Source organism: Eulemur rufifrons, chromosome 11, assembly GCF_041146395.1.
Source record: "Eulemur rufifrons isolate Redbay chromosome 11, OSU_ERuf_1, whole genome shotgun sequence".
Lineage (NCBI taxonomy): Eukaryota > Metazoa > Chordata > Mammalia > Primates > Lemuridae > Eulemur > Eulemur rufifrons.
Window position 1 is genome coordinate 10,266,172 of NC_090993.1, and position 11,106 is coordinate 10,277,277.

Below are 11,106 nucleotides of genomic sequence, written 5' to 3' on the forward strand. Positions count from 1 at the left end.
ACTTCAGGATATTATGGGGGTACCAACATTTTGGTTACATGTTTATGACTTTGCCTCACCCAAGCCAGGATTGGAGGCGTGCCCTTTCTCCCATACAATGCTCACCGCGTCCATTAGTTGTGAGTTTTCAATGAAAATATTTTAGAAATGGAGAACAGATTACTGATGGCCAGGGATTAGGGACTGGGATAGGGGATGGGAGCTGAAGAGGCAAAGGGTGGTGGGAAGGAGGTAGTGTGATTATAAAAGGGCAACAGTAGGGATCCTTGTGGTGTGGTGAAACTGTACAGTATCTTAACTCTTGTGGTGAATATATGAACCTACACGTTATAAAATTGTACAGAACTAATACGTACACACACAAACGAAACAAGTAAAACTGGCAGAATCTGAATAAGATCAGTAGATTCTATCAATGTCAATATCCTAGTTATAATACTACACTGTATGTTTACAAGATGTTACACATTGGGATAAATAAAGGGTACATGGGAGATTTCTCTGTATTATTTCTTGCAGCTGCATATGAAGTTACAACTATCCCAATTTAAATTTTTAATTAAAAACACAAACGGGGCTGAGCCTGTTAAAGGTTATCCATGTAGTCCATAGGAGAAATATACGCAAGCAATGATCAGAAAATGGAAACCAGTCCTTACCAGCTATTTCTTTCTCGTTCTTTCTCCCTAGAAGTATAAATGTGTCCTCAAACTCCCTACAACATAGAGTTTGAGCTGTATCATCTTGAGATAAAGAAGAGGGAATCATTATCAAGAATTCTAGCTCTGAGGGCCGGGCGCGGTGGCTCACGCCTGTAATCCTAGCACTCTGGGAGGCCGAGGTGGGCGGATTGTTTGAGCTCAGGAGTTCGAGACCAGCCTGAGCAAGAGCGAGACCCCATCTCTACTAAAAATAGAAAGAAATTATATGGACAGCTAAAAATATATATAGAAAAAATTAGCCAGGCATGGTGGTGCATGCCTGTAGTCCCAGCTACTCGGGAGGCTGAGACAGGAGGATCGCTTGAGCTCAGGAGTTTGAGGTTGCTGTGAGCTAGGCTGACGCCACGGCACTCACTCTAGCCTGGGCAACAGAGTGAGACTCTGTCTCAAAAAAAAAAAAAAAAAAAAAAGAATTCTAGCTCTGGAATTCTACATGCTTTGCTGTCTCACTTACCAGGATCCCACGACTAACTCCCAAATTTCATCCCATTGCTCTCACTGCCTACAAGACTTCAAATTCTAGCCCCCTAAATAAGAATAGGGGAAAAAAATACAAACCGAAAAACTTTGTAGGTTTTTTTTTTTTAAAGTAATTTAAAAGATTGCTCTTTCTTATGACTTTTAGTTTATAAACCACCATGTTTTATCACTTTAAAATATTTTAATTGTGGTATGGGATGGGTTAAGGTACACAAAATCACCATGTGCATATTTGTAACTTTTAAAGACTACCAAAACAAAAATATGTATATCACCAAAATTTTAAAAATATACTGCCAGTATCCTTTAAGTCCCTCCTTAATTACATCTATCTCCTTCTCCCTACAGGTAAAAACAAATTTTATTTTTGTTACTAATTTTACTTGTCTTTGTAATGCATCCCTAAACAATATACTTAAGAGTTTTCCCCCTGTTTTTGAACTTTAATATAAATTGAATGTAATGTGTGAATTCTTCTGTAATGTACTTCTTTTGCTAACACTTTACTTTGGCATCTATGATGAGGAGGTTTGCAGTAGTTCATTCATTTTTCCCTGTTGTAAGTGTTTCATGATATAAAAATATCACAGTTTATTCATTTTATTGTTGATCCATATAGCAGGCAGAATACCAGCCCCAAAGATGTCCATGCCCCAATTCCTGAAGCCTGTGAATACATTATTTTTACATGGCAAAAGGGACTTGAAAGATGTGGTTAAATTAAGGATCTTGAGATGGGATGATAATACTGGATTACTCAGGTGGGACAAATGTAGTTACAATGTTCCTTATAAAGGGAGACAGGAGGGTCAGAGTCAGAGAGAGAGACTGAAAGATGGTATACTGCTGGCTTTGAAGATGCAGGAAGAGACCGTAAGCCAAAGATCATGGAAAACTCTAGAAGCTTGGAAAAAGGAGACTCCAGAGAAAATGCAACCTTGCTGATACCTTGAGTTTTACTCTGTAAAACCCATTTTCAGACTTCTGACTCCTAGAACTACAAGCTAATAAATGTATGTTCTTTTACGTCACTAAGTTTGTGGCAATTTATTATAGCAGCAACAGGACATTAATACAATCCATATTTAGATTGTTTTCAGATTTGGCTAAACAACAATGCTACACAAACACTTTTGTACATATATCCTGATATACATGTACAAGAGTTTCTCCAGGTTAGATGCTTAAGAATGGAATTGCTGTAAGTACATGTTCAGCTTTATTAGGGAATGGCAGGCTAATTTCCAAAACATTTGTACCGATTCACTACCAACAATGGATGAGAGTTACTGTCAAGCCATATTCTTATTAATATTTAATATTAATCTATGCTTTCATTTTTGCCAATCTAGTAAGCATGAAAGGATATCTCATTTTTTTAATTGCATTAATAAGGTACAATGTTCACATGTTTCATAAGACATTTGTATTTCTTCTTGTGTGAACTGTCTATATCTTTTGTTCATTTTTCTACTGGATTATCTTTTTCATACTGATCTGTAGAAATTAATACTGCTTCTTTATTCTGTTATAGTCTTCTACAACTCCAATTAGACATATTAGACCTTCTTATTCCATTCCCCATGTATCTTAAGTTCTCGTTAATATTTATTATCCTGTTGTCTTTTTAGATTTAATTCTGAATAATTTATTTGCACTTATCTTTCATTCATTCAAAATATTTATTGAGCCCTAACATGAGCTTTGCACTGTTCTAAATGATGGAAATGTAGAATTAGAAGGAAAAAAGTAATAAAAATCTCTGCCCTCAAAGAGTTTATGTTCTCATAAGGAAAAGGGAGGGAAAAAATGAATGGACAAAGTATAAAGTGTTAGGTGGTAATAAAGTGATATGGAAGAAAGCTAGGGAATGGAAACAGATTGCAGAATTGGGGCTGCTACCATTTAAAATGGGATAGTTCTGGAAGCTCTCACTGAAATTCTGGCAAACCTTGAAGGAGAAAAAGGAGCAAGACATGTGGATATCTGGGGGAAAAGCATTCCAGGCATTGGAAATGTTAAGTGCAAAGACCCTGAGGCAGTAAGTTTGCCCTATGCAATAGGCAAGAAGGAAAGAATTAGAAGACGATAGTAAGATTTTAGCTTTTACTAAATCTGGGATGTTTTCTCACAGCAACCCATTCTCCAACTCTCAGAGACCAAATGGGTATCCAACAATTCAATTCTGACACTATCCAGAATTAGCGTAGACTCACAAGGGCTGAGAACCACAAGATGGCCCCAACTTCAGATGCCAATCTTAAGTTTTGGGCCACTCATTCTTCTGTCAGCTATTACAAAGGCCTGAGGAATATATCTGCCATGTTTGAGATCAACAGGAGCCTAGTCTGGCTAGCATTTGTATAAGGGAGAAAAGATCATGGGAAAAGCAGATTGGGGGAGGGGGAGATCAAAAATTTGGTTCCTGATATATAAAGTTTGAGATACCTAATAATCACCAAAGTAGAAACGTTGGGGAAAAAGTTGGATGCATGGATCTAGAGCTGAGAACCCCAGTCTGGAGACTCAGATTGAGAGTCAGCAGTATAGGTGGTATTTAAAGCCAAGAGAATAGATTGAGATAACCAAGATAGAGAGAGGAAAGAGAACAAGATTTGAACCCTGACGCTCAAATGATTAGCAGTCAAGGGTAGAGGACGAGCAAAGGATACTATGAAAGACTGGCCCAACAAATAGGAAGAAAACCAGAAAAGTTTAGTTATCCTGGAAGTCAAAATAAAAAAGTATTTCAAGGAGAGTGAGTGATGAGCTGGGAAAAAATGCTGCCAATAGGTAAAGCTAAGGTTTAAGAAATAACCACTGGGAGACCAGCCTGAGCAAGAGTGAGACCCTCGTCTCTACTAAAAATAGAAAAATTAGATGGGCATCATGGCACACACCTGTAATCCCAGCTACTTGGGAGGCTGAGGCAGGAGGATTGCTCGAGCCCAGGAGTCTGAGGTTGCAGTGAGCTACAATGACACCACTGTACCATTGTACTCTACCCAGGGCAACAGAGGGAGACTCTGTCTCCAAAAAAAAAAAAAAAAAAGAAGAAGGAACTAACCAGGACATGAGTGACCTTGGACCTTGCAAGAACAGTTTCAGAGGAATAGGAGGGCAAAAGTCTGACTGGAATAGGCTGAAGAGAGAATAAATATAATTCTTTTGAGTAGTTTTTCTAGAGAAGGAACAGAAAAATGGGGCAGAGACAAAAGGAATGTGTAGGTCAAGAAAGAACCTTAAAATAGTAGAATTAACAGCATATTTTATCATGACAGGAAAGTCCACTAGAGAAGGAAAAACTGATGATCCAAGAGAGAAAGAAGAACATTGCTGGAGCTATGGCCTTGAGTGGGAAAGGAGGAATGAGACCTAATATACAAGTGGAGGGAGTTGTCTTTGATAAGAATACAAACAGGTCATTTATGGTAACCAAGGCAAAATATGTCAGTACAGAGACTAGTGAATGGATAGATGTGAATTATTCTATGGAAGTTCTCTTCTGATTTCTCCAATTTTGTTAGTGAGGAATGAATCTGAGAGTGAGGGAAGAAGAGGCGGTGATGATGATTAAGTAGAAAGAAAAATTTCAGACATGAAATGGTTGTCTAATAATCATTTCTTAAGCTGTATATTATCAGCTGTTTTATCTCCACTGAGTTTTTAATTTCATTTCTAGAACTTCTGTTTCACTATTAATACTTTTGGCCATTCTTTAAAATTTCTTGTTCCCTTTTCATACTTTCAAGTTTCTCTTTTTTAAACACATTAAACATAATATTATCTATCTGATAATTTCAGAATCTAAAGTCATTACGTGTCTGTTTCTGGTGTCTGTTTCTAATATCTGATTCATGGTGCCCTGTTTCCTTGTGTGTTTTGTGATTTTTTACTGCTAGCTATTTATTATTCTTGGCACTTTATCTTTGAGAATTCTTTAAGGTTTGACTTAAAAAATTCCTCCAGAGGGAATGGATATTTGCTTTTACCAGTAACCTGGGGCATACAAATCTGGAACTGCTATAAATTAAATTTTCCCAGCACGAGTAGTGTGAATTTGACTTGCAAATCTATGTAAGGACAGGCTTATGGTTACCAAGGGAGTTTTTCTTTTTTCCCCTCCCTCTCCTAGCAAGTTTCTTTATATTCCCCTTACTCACAGTGGGATCCATATTCCCACTTACCCTCACATTGAGGATCTAGCTGTTTGGAGTTCAGGCTTTATGGTAATATCTCCTATTAGTTTTCCCCTGTTGGACAGAGACAGGTGTTCTTTCTTGCCCACTCCACCCCATGCAGGTGTTAAAGCAGAAACTTAAGGTCTTCAGTAACGGACTGGCACAGCACTACTGGAGTCCCAACTTTTTGGCTTTTCATTTGTTGGGGGGATCTGTGTATTACTTGATTTCATGCCACCTCACAAATGCATTTAGAAAAATTTAATATATAGCTGACTAAAATTAGTTTTTATAGGAAGATTGTTATATCACCTGTATGCACTATACCTCTAGTTCCTACCACTTCACCCAACTACAAAGCATATTTGCATTTCATTCAAAACACCTGTCTTAAATGACTTTGATTTCTTGTGAATAGAGATATTTTCCAAAAATTCTAATTCTCCCCTTTCTCTTTATTGTTTTTCTACCAATTTATTATATGTAAGAAGTGAAAGAACTGGCTGAGTTCCACTTTTGCTTTTCCTGGTATCCTTCTGCTTTGTTATACTATAGAGAAGCAAATATACTAACATACCCTTACAGACCAAAAGGGGACCGTATTAAGTCTCCAGTTTAATGTCACTCACTTAACAAGTTTTAAGCTTTCTGAACAGTTACCTCAATGACCCCACTTCTAAGAGATGTATCAAATAAAATGAGATGCCATATATTTACACATGTTGCAGATTAAAGCACTATCTAAAAACTGATCAAACACTGTAGCAAAAAGTACCACTAAAAACAAAAACCAAATATATTCACTTTTTTTTTTTTTTTGAGACAGAGTCACACTCTTGCCCAGGCTAGAGTGAGTGCCATGGCGTCCTCCTACCTCACAGCAACCTCAAACTCCTGGGCTCAAGCGATCCTTCTGCCTCAGCCTCCCGAGTAGCTGGGACTACAGGCTCACACCACCATGCCCAGCTAATTTTTTCTATATATTTTTAGTTGTCCAGATAATTTCTTTCTATTTTTTTTTTTTTTTTTTTTTAGTAGAGACGGGGTCTCACTCTTGCTCAGGCTGGTCTCGAACTCCTGAGCTCAAACGATCTGCCCACCTTGGCCTCCCAGAGTGCTAGGATTTACAGGCATGAGCCACCGCGCCCAGCCCAAATATATTCACTTTTGAAGACGGTTTGGCGCAATGCTACTTTGAATATGTATGAGTCTTTAACTGTTGAACTATATATATTCATTTGAATATAATGAAATTAAAAGTACAGATGCAATTATAAAAACATTAATTACACATAATTAGTGGTAGATGAAGAAATCTAAAATTAACCTTCTAGATTGGTGATAAAGTATACAATTAATATATGCTACATAAAAAGAAAAAGGGAAAATGAGAAATCCCATTTTAGAAAAACATCTAAACGTAAATTCCACTCAAAAACAAACACCCGACTAGTAATTAGAAAATAATTTTGCCAAAGACAATTTAGAAAATTTACTTTTTGCAAGTCTGCCCAGATTTCCACTATTTATTTCAGTGTTATCCAAGTGGGGTCCAAGAGGTAGTCCCAAGGATAACAGCATTACAGTCACTGACTTTCAAGGCTTGTTTAAAATGCTGACTCCTGGCTCACTTTCCAGGTGTGCTCAATCAGTGCGTCAGGAGGTGGGGCCAGAAACATCTGCATTTTAATATGTTCTCCACTATCAAACGTTTTCCTCTTTTATTTTTATGAAATCATTCATTTAAACATATTCGAACGTGGTTACAAACGGAATATTCAGGTCTTTTAGGGATTTAGTGGAGGGCGCCATAAAACCATGAAAAAAGTGTCTCAATAAAGTCAAGAAAACATGTTTACGCGGTTACACTCACAGTTGCCTTCAGTTTTTCTTAGATGAGCATGAACTGCTTCAAATGACATCTCCCCTCATTATCAGGCCACCTGAGACCCGTGTGTGTGTGTGTCTTAACGGGGCTGCCACTTAGCAGCAGGTGCAGACACGACACGGCAGCACCTGGCGATCTGTTCAACTTCTCAGATTCTATTTAACAAAAAAGCAAACACTTCTCCTAAGGCAAAAGGCTGTGGTCAGCTAACCCTCGGATTTCCAGCATGTTGAAAACACGTCTGTAATATTCGCTTCCCAAAGACACCCCCAAACTCTAAGCCGGCACCTCACTAGTGGCAGAGCCAGAGCTTCCACCCACTGGCCAGGAGGCGACACTCAGACCCCCGGTCCTCCCACCCGGGAGAAGCCACTGAGCAGGCGCGGCGCAGCTGGGGAAAATCAAGCGGTCTGGAGCAAGGGAGGATGCTCTACCTGGCGCAGGAATCTCTAAGTCCAGAAGTTCAAGGAAGTTGAGTCTTGTCGCCCCCCCAACCCACTCGGCCGTGGCGGGCCTCGGGGGTCTGTTAAGAACGCCGCCTACTCTCGGCCTCCCCTCCCTCGTTAACTCTTGAAGGGACGGACGTCACCGTTCGCACCGGCGCTCTCTTCGCAAGACCGCCGAGGTTTTCAGCCCGGTCCCCTCTCCCGCCACATTCGCGGCCGCTTAAAACATTAGAAAACCGAGACCAGCTCCCGGGACCGTCACCATCTTCCTCTTACGACTGCCATTGCCCCGGAGCGTCGCCGGCCCCGCGCACCGCAGGCGGTTCGCAGACGTTTCCAGCGGTTGACCGACCGTCAGGTCTCTGCCCCCCCGATTTTCCGCTCGTCAGAAATCACCTCGGGTCCGGCCCGGCCCGGCCCGGCCCTCTCCGCGCCACAGCCGCTTGCCCGTTCGCGGCGGCCACGGGCGTTCGGCCGGGGGTTCCCCGCCCGCCATCACTCGGGCTTACCTGGGCCTCGACTACGCTCAGGAGGAAGCTCAGCGCGACCAGCAGCTGCACCGCGGCCGCCGCCCCCTGCGCGCCGTCCCGGCGGACCCCCAGGCTCATGCTGACCTCTCCCACAGCCGCGGCCGGCCGGGCCCCTCGGGGCCGGGGAACGGCGGGCGGCCCAGGCGACGACGGAAGGGGACGGTTCCCGCCGACCAAGTGGCTCCAGGGTCAGAGGTCTGCACGCCGGTGGAGAGGCAGGAGGACGCGCTCCCAGACGCCCGGCAGCTGCAAGTGAAGCCGGAAAGCCGAGCGCCCCCGCTTCATCCCCCGGGAGGCCCCGCCCCCGATCTCCTCGGCTCCGCGGCCCCGCCCCTGAGCGCGGAGCCTTGTGGGAGTTGTGGTCCTGGGCGGCCGCCTGAGCGCCGCAGCCGGAAGGCGGAGCCGGCGGCCGAGCCATCCCGGGAACTACAACTGAGGAGGCCGCTCCGCCTCCCCTGGGCCTTCGGCGGCCAATGAGGCCGGACCACGCGGGCCTCCAAAACACCGGGAGGTGCGGGCGGGGAAGCAGGGCGCCCTCTTCCCCGACCTGGCCAGCTGGTGCCGCGCCCCGGGCGGTTGCTCAGGGAAACCAGGCTAGGAGCCTCTCTGCGATGACCGCTGCGGTCCCCGAGAGCGCTGTGGCTCCCGGACACCTCGGCCTCCAGGCTCCAGGGTTTCGCCCAGTGCGAACCCAAGTTAGGAACCAGCAGTTCGGCTGGTCTTTGACTTTCGACCTGAAGCGCTTGCTTTGTCTCATTAGTTTATCTGTAGCTTCACGTCACCTGCAACATACAGAGGTGGCTTCAGCTCCTCTTTTATTTTATACGCCCCAGGCGTGGATGTCACCTGCTGCCGGTTCCTGCCCCCACTCCTATGTTGACACGTGCAAATATAATGCACTTTAAAGCATGGAGAGAAACCCAAAGTTTATGATGAAATATGGGAATGAGGATTAACACACAGAAAAGCTTGGAGTGACATAGATTGGGCTCAGATTTGAGCTCTAAAACATTCTAGTTATGTGGCCTTAATTCCCACCTCAAATATGGTTGTAGGATTACATACAGAAAGGGCCCTAGGATAGTGCCTCGCTCTAGGAAGTGCTCAATAAATGGTAACTGCTATTAGTTTTATTAATATTCTTGATTTCTACAGAAATAGCAATAGGTCATCTAACATTTATGTAGTATATATTCGTTTCTCATCGCTGCTGTAACAACTTACCACAACTTTAGTGGCTTGTAACAGAACAAATTTATTATTCTACAGTTCTGGGGGCCAGAAGTCCAAAATGAATCCGTAGGGCTGCATTCCTTTTGGACGCTCTAGGGGACAATATGTTTCCTTGCCTTTTCCAAGCTTCTAGAGGCCACCTGCATGCCTTGGTCCGTGACCTTGCATCACATGGTCACATCTTCACTCCCTCTGCTTCCCTTGTCACATGCCTTCTTTTATGTCACTAACTCTACTGCCTCCCTCAAATAAGGACCCTTGTGATTACATTGGGCCCACCCAGATAATCCACCATCTCAAAATCCTTAATTTCATCACACCTGCAAAGTCCCTTTTACCAGAGATATTCCCAGGTTCCAGAGATTAGGCTGTGGACATTTACGGACGGCCACTAATCAGCCTGCCACATAGTGCTTTATGCCTTTCAGAGCACGTTCACATATGAAGGCTGTCCAGAAAGTATCCAGCCATTGTTAATATGATGAGAATGGCTTGCATGACATCGTTGTAATCTGGCAGCCAAGGAGAGTGGACTGGGATGCGCATGGGTGAACGATGACACCCTCACTGTACAGGTCAGTGGAGCACTAGAAGCCACTGAGTGAGCATGTGCACTGTGTGGCCCTCGCATTCAAAAATGACTGAGCGAGTAGAGCAACAAATCTGCGTCACATTTTGCACTAAGCTTGAACATTCCTCTGCGGAATCTATCCAGGTGATTCAGAAGGCTTTCGGGAACAATGCAACGAGTGCAGTGCAAATAAAAGTGTGGCACAAACGCTTCAAAGATGGTCAAGAATCTATTGAAAGTGATCCACGTTCTGGAAGGCCTGCAACAAGCAGAACACCTGAGAATGTTGAACATCTATGGGTTAGGTTAAGAGACGCTGGGACAACCGTGTGAGTTCCCAAGGTGCCTACTTTGAAGGGGACTGCAGCTTCATTGTCCTATGTACAATGTTTCTTGTACCTTTTATCCTCTTCCATAAATGTCTCTATTTTTCATATTACATGGCTGGATTCTTTCCAGACAACCTGGTATTGTCCCTCAGGACTTCCTGCATAGTTTTCAGGGCCTAATGCAAAATGAAAACGCAGGGCCCTGGTTCAAGAATTTCAAGACAGTGATAGCAGAGCATCAAGTCAAATGCAGGCCTTGGGTGACTACACAGGTCACATGCCCACGAAGCCAGCCCTGTCCGTCCCTTTTTCTCTTCAGCAGCTCTTTCCCTTCTGCCTCCAAACATGTCCAGATCTTCCCTAGCTTAAAAACAAAAAGAATTGTTGCTTGATTTTTTTCCAGCTTCTTTTCCGTGTCTCCTTTTCTTTTCTCTGCCACACCTGTACTTCCTATGCACCTGGTGTGAATGTATTTCCCCTCTTCCCCTGGTATGAATGTGCTTTGATAAGAGAAAGCTTTCCTCTTATCAAATCCGGTGAGCTTTCCTCAAGATTCCTTATCTGTGCTGCATTTGATGTTAACACTTCCTGGGATTTTGTTGTGTAAAACTTTAAAAATGTGGGTTATAAGTTTTCTTGTTATAAAGTTTCAGGTCCTTTAATGGCTCTCTAGTGCCTTTGATAAGTAGGGCAGAATCCATGGCCTGCAGTTCAGAGCCCTGAAAG

The 11,106-nt window shown here is 43.1% G+C and overlaps 1 protein-coding gene across 1 annotated transcript in view; it reads right to left on the reverse strand.

Moving 5' to 3' along the window:
• ERO1B (endoplasmic reticulum oxidoreductase 1 beta) overlaps window positions 1-8,528 on the reverse strand; it is a 60,766-nt gene extending 52,238 nt beyond the window's left edge. The window contains exon 1 of the mRNA XM_069484567.1: window positions 8,227-8,528. Within this exon, the coding sequence (XP_069340668.1) occupies window positions 8,227-8,325 (99 nt within the window). The 5' untranslated portion in view covers window positions 8,326-8,528. The remainder of the gene's footprint in view (window positions 1-8,226) is intronic.
• Between the last annotated feature and the right edge of the window lie 2,578 nt (window positions 8,529-11,106).